Here is a 27405-nt window from a genome sequence, read left to right on the forward strand (position 1 = left end):
ATTTATTTGGCCATGTAGAGCAAGGAATGCTGATGGCAAAAAAAGTAAGACGCCTGGATTAGCCTGCTGCTGTGTTTAATGTAACTGTATGGTGGTCTCTGATGGCAGTCCAGTCCGGCACATTTTAATTATACAAAGGGTAACTATATAGATACGGGAAAAATATACGGAATGGCAAAAATGTCAGCTGAAAGCACAACTAAATACATTTTATGAAAATAGACGACAATTGAAACCTCATGTGCTTAAATGGAGAAGACCCAGCATGCATGTAACAAACTTAGCTAACAGGGACATTTTGATTGGTTACTGTTTTTTATTGGCCTTGGGGCACATTTTAAAATTATAAATATCATAAATAAAACCGTACGCACAGTAAAGCAGGCACACCTAAAATAAGTGAAACAGACTGTAGTAGCGTGGAGTGGGAAAGTGGTGAATAATCAACGCCAGCATCCCTCCCGCGACCCTCACTCGCCATATTATGAAGAACAAACCACCAGGTTGCGGAAGAAGTTATAATGTTACGACAATAAAGTCAAAGTCGTAGGGACGAAAGTACATTTACAACAGGAAAAATAGAGCATTTTTAAAAATAACAGCAAAAATTGAAAAAATAAGAGCTGTAATTTTATGAAAATATATTAAAAATGTTAAGTGTTAAGAGAAAAAAAGTTGTATTCTAATGACAAAAAAATCTCAATTTTACCAAAATAAAATTGTAATCTTTGGAAAAGGAGGTTCAGAAAAAGTTATAATGTTACAAGAATAAACTCCAAATCTTCTGGGAAGAAATGATAAAACATGCTAACCATTCGGCCACCTTGCAACCAAGTCATAATATCACAAAGAGTATTCAGTCATATTTTGAAATGTGAAAAAACAGCAAAAATGGGACATACGCAATGCTTAAGCAAAACTGAATATCATAAGGCTGCACGGTGGTCTAGTGGTTAGCGCGCAGACCTCACAGCTAGGAGACATGGGTTCAATTCCACTGTCGGCCATCTCTGTGTGGAGTTTGCATGTTCTCCCCGTGCATGCGTGGGTTTTCTCCGAGTACTCCAGTTTCCTCCCACATTCCAAAAACATGCTAGGTTAATTGGCCACTCCAAATTGTCCATAGGTATGAATGTGAGTGTGAATGGTTGTTTGTCTATATGTGCCCTGTGATTGGCTGGCCAGCAGTCCAGGGTGTACCCCGCCTCTCGCCCGAAGACAGCTGGGATAGGCTCCATTTGTGAATGAATATCACAAAGTTGTGATGCAGTTTTTCTTGAAATATTTCAAACTTCTCCGCACATTGACATGTTGTTTTACAGCAAATAAAAGCGGCCCTTGCATCCTGCCATGTTCACTATGTGGCCCACAGTGGGAATAGTTTGGACACCCCTGGCTTTGCGTTGCCATGTGTTTTTCCCAGCAAGTCGGGGTTGAAGAGGTTAAAATGGAGTAATGAGTGCAGCACATCTGTTTCACGTTATCTGCCAAGCCTCACGTGGGAGTCAGCGTGTCCTTCCACCTAAGTCTGACAAGTACGACTCATGTGTTGTCATCATGTGAAAGACATTCCCAAAGGTTTCTTCCACAGCATGTGAACCGGTCCACTTGGAAGCATGCCCGTGCGCTACCATGGTTACATGGCATGAAGGCATTTTTTCTTTCAACCCCCCCACATGCTTCTTGACGGGATAGAGGTGAGTTTTACATGCAGGTTCTTGCACTTGGGAGATAAGAAATCGATAAGGAATGATTCAGAAGTTGAGGGGTTTGCATGTTTTGGTTAAAAAAAAAGGAATTTCATCAGGCATCCAGGAGGTATGTGGGAGGGATTAGATGTGGAACAGGGAGGGGGGGGCTCGGAACAGAACAACAGTTCATCCAAAGGCAGGAACCACACTCTGAGACGACTTGAGTTTAAACACAGGGGGATGCTAGCTGCTCTTTTTCATCGGTTTTCATCAGCGAGAAAGGAAGTGAAACGTTGTAACATGCAGGCCTTGTGGGCAAAGACACTTTATCTGGGAGTCTGCATGTCTGCATGGATGGTCACAGATGCAGGTAAAACCACACAAACTATCATTATTGTGGTTAGGAACTCAAAACTGGGGTGGGGGTGGGGGGTCTTCTTGAGTATGAACAAAGTTAACCTTGTCTTAAATAAGTGGATCGTTTTCTTTCATTTGCTGGTTTAAATATGGCTGGGAGGACCAGGGTCTTAAAAAAAAGGAAAATGTATTCAGGGAACATGTTCATTTATTAAGTGGTGTAATTAACTTGACTGTTCCGTTGCATAACATGTAACTGTGGTGTGTTCAAGAGCCATCAAAGTACAAAATCTTAACACTCTGGAATTTTGAAACAGTATTCACTAAGTAGGGCTGCACAGTGGTTAGTGCGCAGACCTCACAGCTAAAAGACCAGGGTTCAATTCCACCCTCGGCCATCTCTGTGTGGAGTTTGCATGTTCTCCCGGTGCATGCGTGGATTTTTTTTGGGAACTCCGTTTTTTTCCCACATTCCAAAAACATGCTAGGTTAATTGGTGACTCCTAATTGTAGGTATAGGTATATATATAGGTATGAATGTGAGTGTGAATGGTTGTTTGTCTATATGTGCCCTGTGATTGGCTGGCCACCAGTCCAGGGTGTACCCCGCCTCTCATCCAAAGACAGCTGGGATAGGCTCCTGCACCCCCCGCAACCCTCGTGAGGATAAGTGGTAGAAAATATATGAATGAATATTCACACAATACAAATTCACTCTCACTTTTCATTATTAGCTTTTAAAAATGCATGTGTTTTTGGCCTTAATGAAGCATTTTCAGGCATAATAAGGGCAAAAAACAAAGTCAAATACACATTGTAATGTTATGTAGTATTCTACCCTGGTCACTAGGTGTCAGTAATGTTAATGTAATGTTGGGTGTGACACACAGGTGCCACACTTGACTGCAAAAAGAATAGGCTTTTATTGCAAATTTGAATGACGTCACAACAGACTCACACAGCTCACTCTGAGACAACCAATAAAAAGATGTAATTGGTTCCTTTTACTCCAGCATGTGCTGATGAAACAATCTTATGAAAGAGTGGAACTTGGGGCCAGGCTTCTATACCTAACACCGTTCAAGAAAACAAATTTAAATGCAAAAAAAAATGTGTGTGCATGTGCTTGATGGTTAGCTCAAAACTTTTTACACTAAAAATGTTTCTAAAAATGTAAAATAAAAGCTTTGAGGATTTTAAATAGTAGTGGTGGGAAGTTCGCCTAGTTCGTTTTTTTGTTATATTTTTTGTTATATCATCAACGTCTTTGTCTTCTATATGCTTATATTTCTGTTACACAATTTGGCTATTTGGATGCTTGAAAAAAAGTTAGGCAAAAAATATGCCCCCCCCCAAAAAAAAAATTTAATCTGCATTTTATCGTAATAATAGGCTGTATTAAACCACAAACCAGCAATTATTTATCAATATATTTTTGAAAATCCATGATGCAGTATATACATCAAAGTTTGTAAAAGTAAAAGAAAAAGCATCATCCAGTTTTTGCTATTCTTTAGTGAAAATTGGCATTCAGAAACACAAAGTGCCTCACTTTTTGTTTTGTTTTCCTCACCTTCTTCTTAGTTTCACCAATCAAAAGAAGCTTTGGCAGAAAACATAGACAAGAAAAATGTTAGTTTGTTCATTTCAAAGAGTCGGCACCAAGAGCCGGTTCGTTCACAAACAATCGATCACATGTCTCATCATCAGGATAGTTGAATCAATGAGTTGGCTCATTGATTCACTTTTGACACACACTTCCCAAAACAAGACTTAAAAATGGTGTGTTCAGGGGAAACAGTGAGTAAGATGACGCGGCAGATGTTCCAAAAAACGTTTGGTAGATTACCCGATGTCTTCACGCTGAGGCTCGGTTGAATTACATCTGCAACATCTGATGTTGTAAATCAGCAGTGACGTTGTGAAGATGTTGGGAAAGATGGCTGAGTCATGTAGACTGACTCATCACTTGATACTCATACTTTCCTGATGCTGGATATTTGGCTTTTGCTTATTATTATGTTTGATTATATAAAAACTGTTTACCATGATTCAGTGCAAAATATCGTTTTGGATGGTGTGTGTCCCATTACATCAGTCGTAAAAGATTGTAATGGCCACATAAGTCCATCAGCAGGGGTCCATAAGTGCGTCACTATTTGTAAGAATGTAATAAAACTGGCTTTCTGTGTATATGGGAACATATACAGGTATTATATACATATACGTATATATATAGATATCATCTGTTACGGTGTCCGTGTAGGACCACATAATGCAGGCGTGTCCAGCTATGCCAGCTCCAGCCAAGCTGTGAGGCTTGCGTGCTAACCACTTCTCCGCCATGCAGCCCCTATCAAAATATCATTTACATAAATACTTTTATTAAGGTCAACTTATTATTTGTCATCTCCCAGATGAGCATGCACCCAAAGCAGAGAACGTACGGTGGGTGTCTCTGGACTTTAAAACTATCCTGATGTGGACGGCGTCGCCATCAGACTACTCATTCACGGTCAAGTACTCTTGGTGAGTCCACATTATTCCTCCCTATAAAGTAATATTTCATTTATAAATAACGAATCCTACTTAGCGAAAATTCACTAAACATTGGAACCAATTAGCCATGAACAAGGGATTGTTACATATATTACATATTATTTTTATTATGGGCCCATTATTTGGCTTCAGATATGTGATATTGTGATTCCTTCAGTCCGCATAATTGTAAACATGATTGTATACATTGTAAACAATTATGTGCTGTGAATATTAGGGATGATGGCGACTGGATGGCAAGTCCCAACTGCATTGGAATATCAGAAACAGAGTGTGACCTGTCTATTGACCTGGAGCCCATTACCAGGTACGTCACAACAAGCTTTGGAATGACAACGTGCACGTTGCATGTATTATAATGTACATGTTGTAGTTTTTTCTCATAAGGTTCCCTGACTTTCTTATAATAATATAATATTTAAGCATTTGATTTCAAGTTCCTTAATGTAGAAAATGTACTTTTTAACCCCAGTACAGGGGGCTTTGCTACACATTATAAAACTATCAAGATGGGTTTCAGAAATTCTAACTGAGACTCACCTGGCAGCGGAAAATATTAACCCAATCAATGAGAAACTACACACTATATGGGTAAAAGGGTGCTGGAGCCTATCCCAGCTGACTTTGGGAGAGAGGCGGGTTCCACCCTGGACTGGTCGCCAGCCAATCACAGGGCACATATAGACAAACGACCATTCCCACACACATTCATACCTATGGACAATTTGGGGGGGTGCCCAATGAACCTCCATGATGTCGGGACCATCAAACTACCACCACCATATTTTACTGTTTTATGATGTAATTTTCCTGAAATCCAACATTACTTTTTACGCCAGATGTAATGAGATGCTGATCCTTGATGTCACATGATAATGATGCCACATAGTTAGGACCTTTGACCTTTAAATTTAAATGAAGCTCCATGATGTCCGGACCATCAAACTACCACCACCACCATATTTTACTGTTTTATGATGTAATTTTAATGAAATCCAACATTACTTTTACGCCAGATGTAATGGAATCATGATCCTTGATGTCATGTGATAATGATGCCACATAGTTAGGACCTTTGACCTTTAAACTGTAAATGAAGCTCCATGATGTCCGGACCATCAAACTACCACCACCATATTTTACTGTTTTATGATGTCATTTTCCTGAAATCCAACATTATTTTTACGCCAGATGTAATGGGATCCTGATCCTTGATGTCACGTGATAATAATGATGCCACATGGTTAGGACCTTTGACCTTTAAACTGTAAATGAAGCTCCATGATGTCCGGACCATCAAACTACCACCACCATATTTTACTGTTTTATGATATTATTTTTCTGAAATCCAACGTTATTTTTACGCCAGATGTAATGGGATCCTGATCCTTGATGTCACGTGATAATAATGATGCCACATAGTTAGGACCTTTGACCTCTAAACTGTAATAATAAATAAAAATATTTGACAGAAGCGGGATCTTCTACCTCTCTCTGATGTATACTGGAGGACAATCGTGGGCGTAAATTCACAGTGTGTCTGCGTTTCATTTTTAACAGGACCTTCACTGCTGACATCCAAACAGAACCTGAGAGTGACAGCGACTACGATCTTGAGGAGTTGCCCCACACGTATTCGCCACCCTTCAACCCCTACAAGCAAAGTTGGTAGTACACACACACACACGTAGACCAATGATAGTGATGGAACCTAAGATCCAGCATCTACATCAGGAGATTTAAAGAAGTTCCAGAACAGAATACTCCCTTCTTGTTATAGTCTACATATTGAGACCCCTTTCAGGATGCTCCGACACTCCAAATTTGATTCTGGCACCCCTAAAAATCCCACTGGCAACAGTAATAATGACTTTTTAATGATTGTTTTTCAATGTTTTCTTTTAATCCTACGATGTAGGATGTCCAAACTTTTTCCAGCAAATATTATAACTAGGGCTGTCAATCGATTAAATATTTGATGGCGATTAATTGCATTTTGTCCATAGTCATTTTCATGTTCCAATGTCATTTCATTTCTCTTTTAAAACCTATTAATACAAATATTAATATAATATTATAATATATAATATAAATAGGGCGGCACAGCGGTCAAGTGGTAAGCGCACAGACCTCACAGCTAGGAGATAAGGGTTTAATTCCACCCTCGGCCATTTCTGTGTGGAGTTTGCATGCGTGGATTTTCTCCAGTTTTCTCCGGGTACTCCGGTTTCCTCCCACATTCCAAAAACATGCTAGGTTAATTGGTGACTCCAAATTGTCCATAGGTATGAATGTGAGTGTGAATGGTTGTTTGTCTATATGTGCCCTGTGATTGGCTGGCCACCAGTCCAGGGTGTACCCCGCCTCTCGCCCGAAGACAGCTGGGATAGGCTCCAGCACCCCCGCGACCCTCGTGAGGAAAAGCGGTAGAAAATGAATGAATGAATGAATAATATAAATATGAATACATACAAATTCATCATTATATTACAGTAAATATTTTGTTTGTTTTTTAAGATCTGATATTATCAGCTTCCACCACAAGATGGGGCCGATGGGGTTGCCATATCATGTTCCTAGCAAAGGGCTGGGTTCGATTTTCCGTGTGGAGTTTTTGGAGGTTTTCTCCGGGTACTCCGGTTTCCTCCCACATTCCAAAAACATGCTAGGTTGCGTCTGGGTTGCGATTTCAATGTCTGGGTACTTTGTCCTCAAATCATCATTTCTTTGCTGCTTTTAGGTGAGATCAGTGCTGCAGAATTCAGCGTGGAGGTTGTGGAAGAGGGCAAAGTGAGCTTGATCATCAAAGATCCTCTGACCAGCTTTCACAAATATGGAAAACAACTCACCGTCAGAGACATCCTCAAAAACGACCTGCAGTACAAGATCAGCTACTACAAGTCTGGAAATACAGGAAAGGTATTTAAAAAAAACATACTTTTGCTCCAACTTTTTGTCCTGTTGACCATCTTAATCCTAAAATACTGCTATAGTGTATATTTCTCATTGTGCCAGAACAGATTTACGCTTCATCTTAAGAATACTATTTCAGTTGTTGAAATGTATTTGGAATACCACTGGACTGTACATGGTTTAAGAAGGAAAAGCAAACAAGGTGACGGCTCTCTAGCAAAGGTTATGACTTGATGAATAGTCTGCAGTTTGTGGTTCAAGTGCTTTACTGGCAAAGTGTGTGGTTAAGAGGCACTACCGTATACGACTTGACTCGACCAAAGCGGTTCCTAAATACAGACTACTTGAGAGCAAGTTAGATGAGCGTGGCAGAATACGTATTAGCTTAGCTTCACTGAGGAAGAACAACCTCCTGCCCTTCATCACATTGCAGACACAATATATTATTGACACATGATATATTATTGCATGCTACAACCGATACCACATTAGCTGCCATTAGTCAAAATTAAACAAAGCAGATAATATAAGACATTCATGCTTTCATTTTTTACCGCTTATCCTCACAAGGGTCGCGGGGGTGCTGGAGCTGTCTTGGGGAGAGGCAAGGTACACCCTGGACTGGTGGCCAGCCAATCACAGGGCACATATAGACAAACAACCATTCACACTCACATTCATACCTATGGACAATTTGGAGTCGCCAATTAACCTAGCATGTTTTTGGAATGCAAACTCCACACAGAAATGGCTGAGGGTGCAATTGAACTCTGGTCTCCTAGCTGTAAGGCCTGTGTGCTAACCACTTGTGCACAGTGCAGCCCAATATAAGACATAATATTCCCAATTTAATGTCTGATGGAGATAAAACAAAAGGTATTAGGTGCGCTGATAAGGTGTGTGATGATGCTAAATTCATTCATTTTCTACCGCTTTTCCTCACGAGGGTCGCGGGGGTGCTGGAGCCTATCCCAGCCGTCTTTGGGCGAGAGGCGAGGTACACCCTGGATTGGTCGCCAGCCAATCACAGGGCACATATAGACAAACAGCCATTCACACTCACATTCATACAGACAATTTGGAGTCACCAATTAACCTAGCATGTTTTTGGAATGCAAACTCCACACAGAAATGGCCGAGGGTGCAATTGAACTCGAGTCTCCTAGCTGTAAGGCCTGTGTGCTAACCACTTGTGCATTGTGCAGCCCAATATAAGATAATATTCCCAATTTAATGTCTGATGGAGATAAAACAAAATGTATTAGGTGTGCTGATAAGGTGTGTCATGATGCTAAATGTTATACATTTTTTATTGGTTATTGCCATAAGAGGAACTCATGAAATATGGTTTAAAGCCAAGATGATTCCCAATCATGAGAAGTAATCAAGGGTCTCTGCTCACCGTCCTTTTGGCGCCCAAGATCCATAGTCTCGGCCGTGAATTGCTAGCTAAAGGGGCTTCAGTGCTAGCTCCAATGAAGGCGCTATTGAGAAAAAAGAGAAAAGAGTTGCGATACACAGTCGGCAATAAATGTGACTTTCGGGTGAAAATGCATAACTAAACTTGGCGTCTTCGGTACCAACAACTCGACATGACACTGGAAAGCTAATTCAACACCGCCATCTTGTGGTTGAACAACATGACACCAGTGGAACCAAACTGTAAACAAAAGAGCAAATTGACAATGGAAGCTCTTAGCCAAGCAGTAGATGACGTCTTACTATCGTGAGCACACAAAATGAAATCAGAGTAGACTTAGGCTGAATCCCAATTTTACCCCTTAGTCGTTCCCCTGCATCTTACCATCTTACCATCTTTTACTCCATCAAACCAAGGCCCGAGGGGAAGAAGCCATTAAGAAATGGCACACCACTTTATCATGATCATAATACATGTTTCCTTCCATAAAGTAAGATACATACATTTCTACATTATTCCAATGTTATAAAGTTTGAAAAACAACTTGAATGTGAGAACAATATTTAAATGAGTAACAACGATTCAATTCGGTATTGCAGAAAGACATCCTATCAAACTCCAACAGAGCTGAAGTGTCGGGGCTGGATGCCGGTCAAAGTTACTGCTTCATGGTGGCGGCTTTCATCCCTTCAAGAAGCAAAGCTTACCAGCAGGGGGCCTGGAGTATCCAGCAGTGTACTCCTGGACAAAAGAATGTATTGCAAGGTATATGTACTCCTCAGAAAATATACGTACATACATGAGTTTTAAAAACCCTTTCACTAGCTGTCATGCAGATTTTGGCCAATCAGAAACCTGAAAAATCAGCCACAGCTGTAACTTATCTGTCCAAATTTAGTTATTCCCTGAGTAATAAAAATAAGAAAAAAATAAAAATATAAAGTGGCAGGTGCTGTTCAGAATAAATGTAAATATGTGCAAACTTGGTTAGTGTACAACTCTAACCAAAATAATTTTTCCCACAAGATATGATGTAAATAAAATAAATCTGATGCGACAGTAAGACCAACATGGACACAACCTGAATGTTTTGCTATGAGTTAGTTCATGACTTCAACAGTGTTCAACACCTTCTTTATCAAAATGCTTTCTTTGGCTCCATTTTGGATTATTTTGTAACCGTGATCAATTACTGCTATCATAGATGGGCTGCGTCCATGCTAACAGGATGCTAACCAATGACGTGTTGTGATAAAAATCCACTAAGAACACACTTGGATTCATACTGTGTATTAATAACATGACTACAAGCTCCATATTGTACACTAACCAAGGCGTCCGCTAAAAGAGGTTCAATTGTATGTGCTTTATTAACTAAGATTTCCAACAGAGCAACAGGCTAATCATGTTTTTAACACTAATTGTTGAATTGTTAATGAAGTATCTCTAACTGTAACCTCCATTTGCCCTCTAGAGCTGAGCCTGGGAGCTTTGGTGGGTGGACTCTTTGTTGTGCTTGTTATCCTCATCATCATCATCACAGTGACCGTCCTATGCTGTCGACGGAGAAGCCGACCCAGTCAAACGTATCAGTCATCTACCATTGTGTAACGGTTGGTACTGTGTTAATAATCAAATAGCATCAAAAAACATCATTCCTGTTACCTTCAAGCCTTTTTTTTATGTGTACGTCTTTCAGAAAAGGAGCTGGTCTTCTTTATTTGTGTGTCCACTTCTCAAAATTGCATATACAGTAATCCCTCGTTTATGGCACTTCATTGGTTCCAGACCAGAATGTGATATATGAATTTCTACAAAGTCGGATTCCTTATTCCAGAGTTGAATTTCAGCATGTTGTGGGTTACGTCTGCAACAGTAGTCCGTGTTGGGAATTATTGTGAGACAATTCAAACTGCAACAGAAGCCTACAATGAACCCCAATGTTCAAAATACTTAAATAAATGAAGTTATGCATACTCAAAGTTCTTTAAAAAGTTCTAATAACTTAATTAGGGCGGCACGGCGGTCGAGTGGTTAACACGCAGACCTCACAGCTAGGAGACCAGGGTTCAATTCCACCCTCGGCCATCTCTGTGTGGAGTTTGCATGTTCTCCCCGTGCATGCGTGGGTTTTCTCCTGGTACTCCGGTTTCCTCCCACATTCCAAAAACATGCTAGGTTAATTGGCGACTCCAAATTGTCCATAGGTATGAATGTGAGTGTGAATGGTTGTTTGCCTATATGTGCCCTGTGATTGGCTGGCGACCAGTCCAGGGTGTACCCCGCCTCTTGCCCAAAGACAGCTGGGATAGGCTCCAGCACCCCCCGGGACCCTCGTGAGGAAAAGCGGTAGAAAATGAATGAATGAATAACTTTAGTATTTTTTTGGAACTTTAGTTCATTTAACATGTTGTTCCATTTTGAGTACTTTTAACTAATATGTTTTGATTAAATTGAACTATGGCTATATTAAGTATAAGATTAACTTAAAAACATAGTTTACATACAACTTAAGACACTGTAAATCTGACTGCTCAAAATAATTAATTGGTATAAGTATAGTTAACTTAAAATTTTCTTAAAAGTTCTACTTATAAATGTTGATTGCCAGTTGCATTATCTGTCTTTTCAGTTTATTTAACTTGTCATTTTTTATTTTGTATTTGCGGAGAAATTTGTGGGCGAGTTTAAGAGCTAATATGCTAATAATACAGAAAAATAGTCATACAAAAATATGCTTGCTGACTGTATTGTTTTAAATAAAAAGTTCCCAAATTGATATCCTTTACATAAAATGTGATGTAATTTGATGTTGCACATGAAATGGTTTAGCACAAAGGGATTTCCACTACTTATTATAGATAAAAACGTATTTCTATCTACAATTAAATGTGAGTTAACTATGACTAAAAATGCCATTAATTGCAATCAAATATTTGAACCGATTGACAGTCCTAATTAATATATGTAATAGTGGAGCGGGGGATTACTGTATTGAATACTATAATATAATAGTTAACACTGTTAGTGCCTTGTGGAAACATCTAGAAGAAGCTTTGTAAAATTACAGCTACATTTAAAAAATACACTGTTTATGTTTTTTGTGTAATGTCCTTTTCAAAAGGGAGCTGGTCTCTGTGTGTGCAATTCTGAGACAAAAAGGTACACTCCTTTGTACTACGGTATAGCAATGATATTGTTTGATATGGTTGAAATCATATGTATAAAAATTATTTGCATCATCTCCTGTGGTTCTATATGCAGAGACAATATTTCATAAAATGAGAATCACCATAATGTTTAACATTCACAGTGATGTGTAACTACAAATTATAGTTGGTCTGTCAGGACTACTAACCAACCATGAATAATTATATCTCATTCATCGCAGCTGTGATGTATTCACATGACAAAATAAATTCCATTTTACAAAAAAAAGTGTTTCTACTGGTTATGATCACATAAGCCAGTGACCACTTCCGGTGTTCTTCTTCTTCGCCCCTGTGTCTTTAAGGGCCGGACAGAACACGCCCTCCAATCGCCTCCACGCCCATGTCCACTTGAGACCCCCCCACCCCCGGAGGTGGGAGACACAGTAGTGTCACGATTGGGCTACACCCTCCTCGTGACAGCTCTTAGTTTTCGTCTTTTCTTCTGTTCCTGGTTCATGCCCTTATTTTGTAGTCACTTCCTGATTTGCTCTGTTCTGTTTTCCGTTGCTTTCCATTATCTCCCGCACCTGTTTCCGACTCCGCTGCGGTCGGTCACACTTCGGGGTGCTTAAGACTTCCTGTGTTGTGAAGCTAGCTGCAAACCCAACTTCATAGGAACGGTAAAAAGTATTAAGAGTTGATAATAAACATCGATTTATCTTTTTAAAATGTCCACTTTTAACATATGTGTTGGATCCTGAATCAGATCCGGATGTAGACTGGACAGTCCAAAGTTTCTCAAGAAAAGAGGTTACTCTTATCTCTCAATGGTAAGTAGCTTAGCATTTTAGCGTGATGTTTTTTTACAGCATCGAATAACATGGTCATTACACATTTTCCGTGGGACTACCTATCATTCATTCATTTTCTACCGCTTATCCTCACGAGGATGCTGGAGCCTATCCCAGCTGTCTTAGGGTGAGAGGCGGGGTATACCTTGGACTGGTGGCCAGCCAATCACAGGGCACATATAGACAAACAACCATTCACACTCACATTCATACATAAGGACAATTTGGAGTGGCCAATTAACCTAACATGTTTTTGGAATGTGGGAGGAAACCGGAGTACCCGGAGAAAACCCACGCATACCAGGAATTGGAATTTAGGAATTGGAAACAAATATGGCTTTCCCTTACACCCAAATAAACACTTTTTACAAGCTATTGCAAACAACGTAAACATAGAAGCAGAACTTGGGGGACGGTGCCCACAGCCATGCTCGTCTGTGACATCACAAAAGAACAGTTTTGCAACACCCTCTGAAACCAAGCATCCCAAACTTCATTATTTGAAACTATGACTGAAAAGCACCACAGGCCCCCTTTAAAATACATGGATCAGTGATTTATAATAGAAATCTGTTGATTGATGTTTTTTGGCACAACAACTGACGTTGTGCAAAACATCAATGGTAATGGTAATGGTTTGATTTCATTTGAACATGCATCAGATTACAATTGAATGCATCCCATAATCAGTTCCCAGTTCCACATGTCCAAAAGGAGTAGAAAGAAGCAAAGCTTATTAAATCCTACCCCTCTATCTGGTACTTTTACAATCAGTAACTGTTACATTTGTTCACTTCCTGCTTTCCTAATACGTTTTTGTTTTATTTTTGTCACGTATCAATAACAGAATAAAAAGTCAAAGATACATTTAAGCCAAGCATCACATATTGGTTTTAAGAATAGATTGTATTTCTTGATGCTTCCAACACAGACCATCACATTTACATTGCAATACATACAACATCACATGAATACACCAGGGCAACATATTGTACACCAGCTGCTTCCAATAATATTTCACTCAAGTCAAGATGGAAAACACAAAAAATCTCCAAATTCATCTGCAGTGTTACGCTTCTAGACACTCTTCTTTCTTTGACGCTTTGGCCATGAATCATGACAGCAGGAATTGGAACCAAAATAACTTTTAAGTCTGGTTGCATTGAAATTGTAATTGATGGTAAATAATCACAAGATCAACCACCAAGTGAGCATGAACTGGTGCAGCACATCCCGCATTCAGGTTTTCAATTAGGAACATATCACATGATTGACTGAAGCTGAAATCTTTTGATAGATTAGACAGCGGTCTTAACACGAAAGACCAAACTTTCTGGTCTTCACCAACAACAAGACATAATTCCTCCAGTGTGTTCGAGGCCACACGTGGGTCATACCTGGAACAACCTTACCAGGAGATGCTCAGTGCCCGAGCCACCTCAAATATCTCCTATTGATGCGAAGGAGCAGTGGCTGCTGGATGAGTAAGCTTCTCAGCCACCCTACGGAGGAAACTCATTTCAGCTGCTTGCTGTTTTGGTTACAACCAAAAGCTTATGATCATAGTTGAACATAAGAACGTAGATGAACCAGTAGACTGAAAGCTTTACCTTCGACACAGTTCTCTTCTCCACGATGGTCCAGTACAGCGCCCAATTTGGTGGTTGATGTCACATTCTATGTTCATTTCCTAAATTCCCTAAAGCTGTCATGCTCAATGCAGAATTGCAGAATTTTGTATTTTTTAGCGAAGGATACCAAGAGTTAAAAATCTGACAGTTTCAGCATAGAGTAGTGGTCAAAAGTTGACATAAAGAACATAATGGCATGGCTTTCTTCAGTTTCCAGTTATCATTTTTCTCTGATAGAGATTGGATTGGAACAGATACTTCTTTGTCCCAAAAAAAACATTCATGAAGTTCGATTCCTTTATGACTTATTATATTATTATAGCTTAACAGAACAAGGGACCAAATCTACTGGGTCTAAAATATACATACAGCAATGCTAATATTAGGTTACGCATCCTCTGGATATTTTCACTTCAATTAGGCAGTTTTAGTAGCCATCTGCAAGCTTCTGGTTTATTTGACCGCTCGTTTTGACAGAATTGGTGCAGTTCTGTGAAATTTGTTGGCTTTCTGACATGGACTTTTCATTGTCCTGTTGGAACACCCAACTGTGTCCAAGATCCAACCTTTGGTAATGGTAATGGTTTTATTTCATTTGAACATGCATCAGATTACAATTGAGTGCATCCCATAATCAGTTCCCAGTTCCACATGTCCAAAAGGAGTAGGAAGAAGCAAAGCTTATTAAATCCTGCCCCTCCATCTGGTACTTTTACAATCGGTAACTGTTACATTTGTTCACTTCCTGCTTTCCATAATACTAGTTTACTTTTACAATCAGTAACAGTTTCATTTGTTTACTTCCTGCATTCCATAATACAGTTAATTTTTATTTTTATTTTTTAAATAATGTACCTTGTACCGAAGTACAAGGTGATATGACCATCCAATGACATAATGGTTACCATAGTAAGTGTCAATATAGTGATATATATAGCACATCATGACTGGTTCAAGACTCTTCATCCTTGTATTTAGCAAACATCAACTGCTTGTATTGTTTCTTGAATTGGCTCATCGTTGTGCATTGTTTGATTTCCTTACTCAATCCATTCCATAGTTTGATTCCACATACTGAAATGCTATGGCTAGCATAACGTAGTCCTAGCATAGAAGTGTTTCAAATGTACTTCTTCCCTGAGATCATATTTCTCCTCTCTTGTAGAGAAGTATTGGATGACATTTTTAGGTAATTGGTTATTTTTAGCCTTATGCATTATTTTAGCTGTTTGAAGATGAACTATATCAGCAAGTTGAAGTATTTGTGATTTTAGAAATAAGGAGTTAGTATGTTCTCTGTAGGCGGCATTATGAATTATCCTTACTGACCTTTTTTGCAGTACATTTAGCGAGTGAAGATTGCTTTTATAGTTATTACCCCATATTGGGCTCATGATTTTAGGTTATCCTGAAGAATTTGAAGGGGATCCGCCTTCTTCATGATCCCATTTACTCTCTGTAAAGCACCAGTTCTGATTTTTGGTGGTTCTTCACCTTCCTGACCAGTTTTATCTCAGCAGCAAATGATAGCTTGCATTTTCGTATTGATGGTGGCAGTGACAAAACAGTGCCATGCACATTATACTTTTATACTATTGTTTGCACTGTTGCTCTTGGGACCTGCAGCTGCTTTAAAATGGCTCCAAGTGACTTTCCTAACTTTTTTAAGTCAATGATTTGCTTTTTCAGATCCGTGCTGATCCTTTGACTTTCCATTGTAGCGTTTGTGGGTGTTCTTATCCTATGAGCCCTATTTAAAATGGTCTCAGTGGAGTCACCGGCTGTAGTCACTCATAATCCCTCACAAGAAGTTGTGAAAATTGCTAATTCATGTTGCTGTATGTATATTTTGGTCACTTTTTCTGTTAACCTATAACAAAGTCATAAAAGAACCAAACTTTATGAATGTTTTTTTTGTGACAAAGAAGTATCTGTTCCAATCCAATGACTCAATCAGAGAAAAATGAGAGTTACATAGAAATAACTGGAAACTCGTGGAAACTTGTGGTCAAACGTTTGACCACAACTACGTATATGTCACCGAGGGCCTTAATGAGTTCAATTTAAGTTTAAAGCTGTATCAGGACCATTTAGGAACATTTCAAGTGCCTTTTTATGGGATAACACATGTTCTGATGAAAAAAAAAACAGAGTAAAGTACTTAGTAAAGTACTTCAAGACTATGCTGTAATGGTTGGTTAGTATTTCTTGTGCTTTGACAATACATGTTAGAAGAGTGAAAATGTGTGCAGTCACAGGTTTTACGGTATTATCATGCGGTCATGACAGTGAGTAGTAGTAATGAGGTAGGCATCAACGTAAAGTTTAAAGTACTGGCAGTGAAAAAGTTTACTGAACTGAATATATTACTTGTGCAAAGACATGTTTATTGAATGAAATGCTATTTTTTTTATATGTATGGTCTATTGTATGATATATATTTATCTTGTATTCATTCTATGTTGACACTACCAGTGCATATAGTGAATATTATGAGGCAGAACTACTGCATCTGTAATGGAGAATGGAGTGTACTTTTCCCGAACCGCGAAAACTTAGCTTTAGAGTTGAAGATGGACAGTATTTTTAGCTGTACAATATTTATATGCCATTACCATTTCAAGCTGTATTGAGTTGTTTTTTTCTGACATGTGTTGCCATCTTTCGGTGTTAGCACAGCAAATAACTCGCATGATGCAAATATATATATACTTCCATAGAAGTATAGTCAGATGGGTGGAGTCGAGGTTAAAAAAACACCTTTTATCCCATATTACTGCTTTATATTTTTGGGAAAGCATACACTGGCAATTGCCTTTATAACTCACTTACTCATCTGCAAGTTTTATTATTTTCTTCTGCTTTTTGTGACACTAATGTCTAAAAATTGGGTGTCAAAAGAATAATAACGTAAGGAAGATAACAAGAAAATTTGCTTGCTAGGTCCACCAGCCTTTGTGGATTAAAGATTTGACCTGAATCTTACATTTCTGCTATTATGGCAAGAAGGAGCACTGTTTGGAATGTTAAAATGTTATTAAAAACATTAGTAACAAAGCACTACTGTCATAAAACAGGTTTTATGATAGTGGTGACACATTAATTTCTATTGATTATCATGAAAGAAATATTGGAAAACACATCAAGGGGAAAAAAGCTGCAACAGCAGCAGGGAATCATATACTTATTACCCCCACTGTATTAATCTAAAAAAAAAATTGGTCTTTGCTCAGTGTTTATCAATCCATCATCATTCAGTCTGAACCAACAACCCCAGTCCTAATACATATGGCTCTATGTTCTACTATGGTTCATACTAAAAAAACTAGGTGTGGACTGCTGAAAATAGTCCTGGAAGTCCATGAACAGGCTGTCAATTAAAAATAAAATCAAAATAGTGTCATAAACTTTAATATTGGCCCTTTTTTTTAGGGCACGAGTAATCAAAGTGTTTGTCGGCAGATGCTACTGTCTGAGAAAAGATCATATTTACCTGAGCGTTGGCCACGGGACCAAAGAACAAGTGATATTCATCTTCAACACATTCCAGAAAGATGGTTAAACTCTGTGAGACATTTTTCGATCGGATGGGAGTCAGCTAGTCTGGGCTGGACATGAAAGAATTGAGTCACTAAGACTAGAGTTATTGCCATAAATGACTGCATGAGGACTTTTGCCGTGTCAAATCATTTGTCTTCTTCTTCATTGTGATAAGAATCCCATGGTTGATTATTGATTATTGATCATTTCAGGTCAATTCCCTGAGTTGGAGACTCGGTCTTCTCCTTTACCTAAAACACACAAACAAGACAACGGTCAAAGTCTTGAAGCCTGACTTTGAAAAACAAAGTAGTTCCCGGTGTTTGCGAAATGTCGGGAACCTACCCGGAGTGAAGGCCGAGGAGGTCTCACGGGCCTGACTGGTCGAACTGGCACTGCTACGGTGTTAACCAGTCTGTGGTTCAGAGGTTCTAAATCATCAGCTACGTCAGGACAGCCAATGTATCCACCGGCCGTGAATACAGATCCAAGATCACCCTCGAGCAAATGGTGACGGGCGGGTTCATTAGATATGCTGCAAGCCTGGTCGGCGGATATGTTGCTAACATCCACGAGGGTTTGGGTAACACTGGTATTACTGAGGTCTAATCCCAGCAGGTCTTCTGATGCTACATCACTGTCTGAGCTGTTATAGGTGGGACTGACTGGTTCCTGGATGCACTGATTTTTCTTGGTTTCAGTGAGAATTTCATCTTTTACCAAGTCTAGCGATTCCTGGTTGTCATGGTTATCAAAATCTAGCATATGCTCTTTTTCATTGTTACCAAATTTCGGATTTTCTTGGTTTTCATGGTTCCCTAAAATGAACACTTCCTGATTTTCTACAACTTCCTGATTAACATAGTAATCTAAATTCAACACTTCCTGATTCTGTGTGAAAGGGAAATCAGGTAGCTCCACATTAGCATGGCTACAAGACTCCGGTAATTCCTGGTTATCTTTCTCACATTGCTGCAGTTCTTTGTCACTTCTAAAGTGGCAGTGTTCAACCACTTCCTGGTTTTCAGGACTACAAAGATTCAGGAACTCTTGGTTGTCTTTGCTTTCTAAGTTAACGTCGTCGTTGTTCCCCAGTGATGACAACTGCAGCTCATCTTGGCTTCTTCTTGGAAACGCATCCAGCAGTCCTTGCTTATAGTCGCTATGGTGATCAAGCACTTCTTGGTTCCCACAGGGTACAGATTCTAGTACTTCTTGGTTGCTGTAGTTAAAAGGTTCTTCTTTGTCCTTGTCGTCAAATCGACTGAGGTCCAGGACCTCCACGTTATCATGGCAACAGAGTTCTGGCACCTCCTCATTCTCTTCTTCAGGGCTTAGCTTAAAGCCATAGGGATCGGAGTCTTGGACCACCTGAGAAGTTGTGATTTCAGACTCATATGAAAAAAAGTTCAGTGGGTCTTCTTGACAAGAATAATTCTCCGGATCAAAAGAGAGATTTTGATCACTGCCCACCGGGCTCAGATCAGCTTCATTGGGATCTACCAGGGTGTGACTAGAATGTTCTGGACTGAGTTTAAAGCCGTATGGATCAAAGGAAGACTGGCTTGTTAGTTCATAATTCAATTCAAAACTCAAGTTGGCCTGCTGTGACTCAGGCTCATTGGAGAGGTAGCTGCAATCGGCAGAGCTTTGAAGAGTTGAGGTGTTTGCAGGATCATCTTTGACGTTGCTCAGCCAATCCGTTGCTTCGTCAGGACTGCTATTTCGGGAATCATTTTTCTCATTCTTGCCTTTTCTGTGTGGCTCCAAGATCGCTTTATCACCAATCTCAGAAACGTTGTGATCTGCATGGAAAGAACGAGTTTGTTAGGGTTGTACAGTAGGGTTAAAATGCTAAGCAATCTGAGTCCTAAAATTAGACATTACCATGAAATATTATATATGAAAATCTTCATAAACATTTTTGTTTATATTTTGTTTATTTTTGTGCACACGGTGGTCGAGTGATTAGCACGGCAACACAGTCGGGAGATCGAGAAGAAGAACTGGGTTCGATTCTGTGCTTGGCACCTCTGTGTTGAATTTGCATGCCCCCCCCCCCCATTCCAAAAACATGCTAGGTTAATTGGCCACTCCAAATTGTCCATAGGTATGAATGTGAGTGTGAATGGTTGTTTGTCTATATGTGCCTTGTGATTGGCTGGCCACCAGTGGACCCCGCCTCTCGCCCCAAGACCTTTTTGACGGTGGATGGATGGAAAACATTTTTGTGTTACTCCTTATCCCAACTATACTTTAAGGTTATTTCCTGAAAAAACGTTACAATCCAGTCCATCCAATCCCAGTCCTGAAAAACATACTGTACCTTTTTCTGGTTTTGCTGTGGCCTCATTGGGACATTGTCCAGCTAGGGATCCAAGACCATGCTTCTCGATGTCAAACGGTGGAGAGATGCCCAGGTCAAGCTCATACCCACCGGGATCGGATTCAACAGAATAACGACCCAGGGAATGCCAGTGTGGAATGGGCTCTGGGCCGAGCTCCTCAGATGAACTCTGGATAGGCTTAAATCCATGGTTATCATCCGCCCCCGGGGTGGTGCCCAGATCTTCTTGACTATAGCTGATCTCGATGTCGCTGTCTTCATCAGGAAACTCCGACTCAAAACACTGCGTCCCTGTTGAAGCTTTATTTTCGGCACAGGACTGACTGGTATCTGCTTCATCACAGACCATTGCAGATCCTTCATCAATACCAACGTTGGCCGCTGGAAACAAAATGTCCGCTGCAAAGGGATCGCTGCCTTTGAAAGGATCTGATGTAAATGCATCTGGAAGGATGACAAATTAGCACCAATCATAGCGTTGTGGAATGTAGAATTTGAAGATAACTGAATCATTTTTTGATGACTATATTCAGACAAAAAAATGGTGTGAAATTGTTTTGGCATGGTTAATATTATTACTCACCTGATGAATCTGCTTTTGGGAAGAGGTCTTCATGGAAAAGGTCATCTGTAATTTACATATAAATACGTCAGAATCTCCGCATAAAACAGAAACTCATCTTAAAATCATCATCATCATCAAAGCCATATATTTATGTTTGTTTATTTTATTTATATGATTCATGTCATGACAAAATGCCATCAGTGGCCCTCAGTTATTTGTTCATATTAAGTGTCACTTGAGGGTTAGCATGCAGGCCTCACAGCGAGGAGACCCAAGTTCAATTCCACCCAGTGTGGCGTTCTCCCCGTGCATGCGTGTGTTTTCTCCAGGTACTCCGGGTTCCTCCCCCATTCCAAAAACATGCTAGGTTAATTGGCCACTCCAAATTGTCCATAGGTATGAATGTGAGTGTGAATGGTTGTTTGAAAAGTCTCCTGCCCCTGCCTGGGATAGGCTCCAGCACCCCCGCGACCCTCGTGAGGAAAAGCGAATGAATGAAAATGAATGAAAAAGTGTCACATAACTGAACTTATAACATTTATGATGCTAAATGTGTGTCTTTCAAACCTGTGATACAAATTATGATTATGATCATGAAATACCCATGTTACATAACGCACTATACGATACTAGGTGAACAAAATAAAATATATTTAACTATATACTGCAAAGTCCTGCATTGGTTGGTTTTACTGAAAAAAGCAAACCAAGCAAAGCAAGATCAAAAGGTCAACGCAAAAGTGGACAATCCTAGCCTGGACTCCAGAGGTTTAAAATCTTAAATAAAAAAAAAATTTAAACTTACGGCCTATGTGACAATGAGAAAAAGGGTCAGCTTGATAGAAGTCCAGTTGGTTTAGAATGGACTGTTCCTTCACTCTTTCGTGTTCTCCAATGACGTCAGCCTCCTCTGGATCATCTTCCAGGTTTGATTCATCCATCTTGGGAGGAACAAAATACAGCTTGCATCCTTAGCTAAATCATACACCATATCACAACATTTGGACTTCATATATGAATATGACCAAATTGACCATGTGATGGATTGGTAGCTTTTATAACCTTGCAGGAAATTATTGTCCAAACAATATGTATTTATGAAGAACAGTAAGAGGTAGGGGTGTAACGGTACATGTACTTTAGCTCAACTCTTGATTTGTTACAGAGGTGCACCCAGCCTTTCGCTAGCCATGGCTAAGCCAAGGAGGACCCAAAAGTACCGCAGTTCAAGTGTCCTGTTTGGGAACACTTGGACTTCCCAGTGTAATATGTACACACACAAATACAAGTGGATAACTGGATAACAGTGTACTGTCCTTGGGAACAGGAGTTACAAGCTGGAACTACTTGTGCTGCACTTAAGCCAATAAGAATCTATCTTCATTTTCTGCCTTTCCTTACCTGGGGTCATCACAGCAAGACAATGCCATGTATGTTTTTGTCTTAATTTTCATGCAGAATGCCCATTTTGATGTGACCCAGGGCGAGAATGAAACCACGTGTGTACCCTTACACCATCAGGGCCCTGCCAGCAGCTTGATGTTGTTCCCCAAATGAACTGAACATGAAGATCCATGATCTTAAAAGTGAGGTACATACCCCATCCCAGATGACGGTGTACCGTTCCACCCCTAACTATTAAAATCACCTTTGGAGAGCTGCTGCCACTGTTGTCTACTTCTTCCCTGGTGTCAGCTAAATTATTGCAGAAGGGTGCGCTATTGGCCACCTGGTGTCACAGACACACACAAACATCATTTACACATCCAGATAAAAACTACATCGAAAGCTTGTTCTTGACATACTATGAGTACTACAGTGCGTTACCATGATGAGGTCAGCATATGCAGGCAACGATTGGCTCCTCCCCCATGGTCTCATTGGAAGCGGTTCATCTTCGGTGGTGTCTGCAGGGGATGTCGAGCCATCCAGCTGGCTCTCTGGAGTGACTGCACCACCTGATAGAGAACAAAGAGTGTGCTCCTCCTGCATGGGATGGATGGATGGATGAACGGAAGGATGGATGGATTAAATTCACATTAAAGGTCTGCTTAGCGGTACACCGGGAAGTTCAACTTTGGGTTCGTGAGGAGCAGTATGGTTTCCATCCTGATTCTGGGACTGTGGACCCGCTCTATACTCTCAACAGGGTCCTTGCCGGGTTCATGGGAGGATGCCCAACCAACCTGCATGCGATTTAGTGGTTTTGTGCGTTCCTGGAGGGACAACCGTGTCATTGAATGAAACCAATGTGACAACTCTTCTCTCTTGGGCTGGCTCTGACTAATAGGAAACCGCCGCTGCCCCCTGCTGCCCAACCCCTGAATCACACCTTGGCTACACACAATATGCTCTTGTTGCTTCTATAGAATATGCAAACACAATAATCAATATGCACAAATGGAAAACAACAAGCTAGCTTGTTGTTTTTTATTCTTACATGTTGACAGTCTCTTAAGTTGATGTTAGCTGGTCTGAAGAAAGTCCAATAAAGTAGTGTACCACTGTATATACAGTACACAGTGCACTTTCTCCCATACCTGCAAGATTTCTTCATAGGACTGTCGAATGGAGTCCTGAAGGGGACTGTTCCTCTCTCCAGCCTCCTCCATCTTCCTTTTGGCCTGTTTCACCTCCTCTTTGAGCTTCCTCAGTCTCCATCTGGCAATGGCAAGCTCTTGCTCATACTCTTCAATCTGGCTCTCCCTCTTAACCTCCTCAGCCTGCAGAGACAGTATCTGCAAAGTACAAAAGACAGCAATCTGACAGTCAGTTATCTTGAACTGTCCTCTTAGAATCATGAATCTATTGTGGAGACGTGATTCAGAAGTTGACGATGAGTGGAATGAACCATTTAACAAAGTAGCAAGGCTCAGTTATATACAGCAATGTGTGTCACCGCCAAATTGAACAAAAAAAATGAAATAAAAGTTTTTGCTGCATCTTCAGCTGCTCAACTTAAAGAGCACCTAACTATGGACAATTTGGAGTGGCCAATTAACCTAGCATGTTTTTGGAATGTGGGAGGAAACCGGAGTACCCGGAGAAAACACACACATGTATTTACAAACATGCAAACTCCACACAGAGATGGCCGAGGGTGAAATTGAACCCGGGTCTCCTAGCTGTGTGGCCTGCGTGCTAACCACTTGTCCGTTGTGCAGCCTCCCTGAAACCAAAGGAGGGTTAATCATTAAAATCACCTGCTTTAGTGACTGGCTGGAAAGAAAACCTGTCGCGTCTCGGCCCTACATGTCATGAGTTTGACACCCCTGATTTAGTAGATCCTCCTTTTGCAGAAATAAACACTTCTTATAGCTTAAACCTAGTAAAGAAAAAAAAAACTCCTGATCAAAAAATGGTGTTGTGAGTCTGCATTACCAGTTTAACTCCATTTCAATGTGGCTGTTTTCCAAATAAGATGTCTTATAGGTAGTGAAGGTACGTATTTTACTGATCAAATAACAGCATAGCCTACATAGAAGCTACATTTCTCCAAGCATGTCTACATTGTAATGCACCCCCGGTGTCTGCTGCGGTTGGAGCGGTAACCATGGTGATGATAGACGCTCCTTCAAGAGACATTACGTACCAGACCTGCTGCAGCAGAAGGGGAGACAAGTGTACAGCGACTTCATGTCGGGAATCTTGACAAGCTTTAAATACCTGAATGTATTTTCTTAAAAATGTGCTCTGACATCACTTGTCGTTTTGAGTCAGGCTGTTAGCACAGAGTAGTGAGTTGGAGTCTAATATGTTGTAACATACCTTAATATACTTTGTATTTTCATGCTTTTGTTCATTTGAACAAAACGATTTTAGCATTTTAGCATTTCATTATTGTATTGGCTGCACGGCGACCAAGTGGTTAGCGCCCAGGCCACACAGCTGGGAAACCTGAGTTCAAGACCCTCGGCCACCAATGGCCGTTGTTGTTTACCCGAGCCAAATTGAAAGTTATGTATGAAAATCTCATCACCTGCTGGCTCTCTTCATAACAGAGCTGTCGGATGGTTTTTATTTGCTGGACCAGCTTTTCTTTGTGTTTCTCCAATTTGAGCAGAGTCTCCTCCAGCTCCTTGCGATCCGACTGCTGCTCCTGAAGCTCCAAGTTCTCCACAGCTACTGCATTCTCAAGGTCCTACACACACAAACATACACGCAGATTAATACACGTCCATGTTGTGATCTTGTTAGTCGGAAGTAATAATAATGACAAGCTATTACATTACAAAATGTGAGCATTGTTGCACTGGAACATGTCCTATTATCTTACTTATTAAATTAATAAATAGCACAGAACATCTACGCTGAGTTTCTGATTGGGAAGGATAGGTTTTGCCCGTGTTGGCTGAATTAAAGGTGAAAACAAGATGGAAACCAGAGAGCTGGAAAATCAATCAGAACCACTGCACAAACAGTCATAGCCACATTTGGAAAGAATCCACTACACTGTACTAATTAACAAACGAGGAACAGGTAGACCAAGGAAAGCCTCAGCAGTTGATGACAGAAACATTGTGAGAGTTATAGAGAATGCTAAACAAATACCCGAACACAAATAATATAGGACTACGTTAAAAAGCCATAGCATTTCAGTATGTGGAATCAAACTATGGAATGGATTGAGTAAGGAAATCAAACAATGCACAACGATGAGCCAATTCAAGAAACAATACAAGCAGTTGATGTTTGCTAAATACAAGGATGAAGAGTCTTGAACAGTCATGATGTGCTATATATATCACTATATTCACACTTACTATGGTACACATTATGTCATTGGATGCTCATATCACCTCCTACTTTGGTACGTGACAAAAATAAAATAAAAAAATTAAATTAAATTAAATTAAAAAAATAAATAAATTATATCAGGAAAGCAGGAAGTGAACAAATGTAACAGTTACTGATAGTAAAAGTACCAGATGGAGGGGTAGGATTTAATAAGCTTTGCTTCTTCCTACTCCTTTTGGACATGTGGAGTATGAATGTAGGTATGAATGTGACTGTTAATGGTTGTTTGTCTATATGTGCCCTGTGATTGGCTGGCCACCAGTCCAGGGTGTACCCCGCCTCTCGCCCGTTGACAGCTGGGATAGGCTCCAGCACCCCCGTGACCCTCGTGAGGAAAAAGCGGTAGAAAATGAATGAATGAATGAATGAAATTAGATAAATAAAAAAAACTTAAATTATATTAGGAAAGCAGGAAGTGAACAAATTAAATAACAAATAACAGTTACTGATTGTAAAAGTACCAGATGGAGGGGTAGGATTTAATACCCCCTTCCTACCCCCTTTGGACATGTGGAGTATGAATGTAGTAATTTTTGACAGCCCTAATTCCTTACATATTTTCTTATGTATATTTAAACTATATGCTACTAAAATGACATTGTTCTTGTAAAACTGACTTTCTCGTTGAAATTCCTACTTTTTTTGTTAATATGTTACTTTATTCTTGTAAAATTACTGCTAATCTTTCCATTTTTGCTAATGTTTGTTTATTGTTAAATTAGCTTAACTAGCTTAAATTAGCAGACCTATAACAAAACCCCTTATTTAAGTGGCTTTACATCATTTTATTTTGGTTTTCTGGCATTTGTGTTTTCAGAAGAATATTTTAATTGTATTTCAAAACCTGAAATTGTTAAAAATAGTTTGAAAATCAGTTTTCAGGGCAAAAGAATAAGCTTTTGGAAATCTTACCTGACATGCTAGCCATCTTAGATAAAGGCACATCCTGGGATAGTCACATGACAACAACTCATTAACCAAATATTTCTTGTACTGTAATACAGTACAGTAATCAAGTACTTGGTGATATCAAGTTAGAGCTGAATAGGCCAACATTTGGGGTGAAACTGTCTCTGAGTAGTATTAGCTGCTAAAATTAGCTACAGCATATGACGTCATCGTACAGCATCATGGGGAAGGACTCCTGAATTCCTGTTTATTAGATTCCTGTACATGTGATGGCGTGCACGAGCACACAGTTGAATAAAATACACTAACACATAGACACACACACACAAAGACACACACACACCAGCGAAAGGTGCTTCGGTCTTCTTACTGTGATCTCCGCTGCCTTGGTGACGACTCTCTCATCACTTTCCACAACGTCCGGTTCCCTGGGAGAGGACCAGCAGAGGAGACAAGATTGCTTAAGGAGGGAGGAAAGGGAGCATTCATTTTTCCAGTGAGCCTTCCCTCCATCGCGACCCCCTTCCCAGGATGCCTCTATTTGATCCTGCGGCACTGCAGGCTCCTCCATGGCTGCTCTTTCCTCTCAGGAGCGACACTGCAGTGGAGGCGGAGCTGCGTTTGCAAACGTAGCCAATATGCACCAACGAGGAGGGGACAAGAGGGAGGGGAG

The 27405-nt window shown here is 40.1% G+C and overlaps 2 protein-coding genes and 1 long non-coding RNA gene across 5 annotated transcripts; 2 read left to right on the top strand and 1 right to left on the bottom strand.

Annotated features, from left to right (window-relative positions):
* The first annotated feature begins 1892 nt into the window (after positions 1-1892).
* LOC131137060 (tissue factor-like) lies at positions 1893-12507 on the top strand. The gene is made up of 7 exons (XM_058084584.1): positions 1893-2061; positions 4466-4577; positions 4825-4914; positions 6168-6271; positions 7348-7526; positions 9540-9705; positions 10415-12507. Exons 1-7 carry the CDS (start codon positions 1932-1934, stop codon positions 10549-10551), a joined length of 918 nt encoding a protein of 305 aa, XP_057940567.1. The 5' UTR covers positions 1893-1931; the 3' UTR covers positions 10552-12507.
* A 163-nt stretch (positions 12508-12670) lies between these two features.
* On the top strand, positions 12671-22882 carry LOC131137066 (uncharacterized). Its single transcript, XR_009131843.1, has 3 exons — positions 12671-12772; positions 12859-12922; positions 22485-22882. It is a non-coding gene; the product is annotated as an uncharacterized LOC131137066 (long non-coding RNA).
* LOC131137045 (uncharacterized) lies at positions 13758-27336 on the bottom strand. Of its 3 annotated transcripts, none has more exons than XM_058084564.1 (10): positions 27103-27336; positions 25006-25167; positions 23567-23764; positions 22854-23012; positions 22675-22755; positions 21832-21967; positions 21045-21089; positions 20441-20905; positions 18460-19919; positions 13758-18365 (listed from the first exon to the last, which is right to left on the bottom strand). In XM_058084564.1, exons 1-10 carry the CDS (start codon positions 27301-27303, stop codon positions 18318-18320), a joined length of 2955 nt encoding a protein of 984 aa, XP_057940547.1. In that variant the 5' UTR covers positions 27304-27336; the 3' UTR covers positions 13758-18317. The 3 variants fall into 3 exon arrangements, with proteins under 3 accessions (XP_057940547.1, XP_057940537.1, XP_057940556.1); XM_058084554.1 differs by having other exon boundaries at positions 27076-27336; XM_058084573.1 differs by lacking the exon at positions 27103-27336 and adding an exon at positions 26736-26939.
* Positions 27337-27405: the final 69 nt, after the last annotated feature.

The sequence above is a fragment of the Doryrhamphus excisus genome, chromosome 1 (genome assembly GCF_030265055.1).
Source record: "Doryrhamphus excisus isolate RoL2022-K1 chromosome 1, RoL_Dexc_1.0, whole genome shotgun sequence".
In the NCBI taxonomy this organism is placed as follows: Eukaryota; Metazoa; Chordata; class Actinopteri; order Syngnathiformes; family Syngnathidae; genus Doryrhamphus; species Doryrhamphus excisus.

What these genes read in the sequence shown, in the direction of transcription:
- LOC131137060 (XM_058084584.1), top strand. Translation starts at nt 1,932, where the DNA reads ATGCTAGCTGCTCTTTTTCATCGGTTTTCATCAGCGAGAAAGGAAGTG. An exon ending in TTCACGGTCAAGTACTCTTG is followed by an intron (nt 4,578 to 4,824) that starts GTGAGTCCACAT and finishes TGTGAATATTAG; the next exon opens with GGATGATGGCGACTGGATGG. An exon ending in ACAAAAGAATGTATTGCAAG is followed by an intron (nt 9,706 to 10,414) that starts GTATATGTACTC and finishes TTTGCCCTCTAG; the next exon opens with AGCTGAGCCTGGGAGCTTTG.
- LOC131137045 (XM_058084554.1), bottom strand. Translation starts at nt 27,303, where the DNA reads ATGGAGGAGCCTGCAGTGCCGCAGGATCAAATAGAGGCATCCTGGGAA. An exon ending in GTTATGAAGAGAGCCAGCAG is followed by an intron (nt 23,765 to 25,005) that starts GTGATGAGATTT and finishes TGTACTTTGCAG; the next exon opens with ATACTGTCTCTGCAGGCTGA. An exon ending in GTGGCAGCAGCTCTCCAAAG is followed by an intron (nt 21,968 to 22,674) that starts GTGATTTTAATA and finishes GTTCCTCCCAAG; the next exon opens with ATGGATGAATCAAACCTGGA.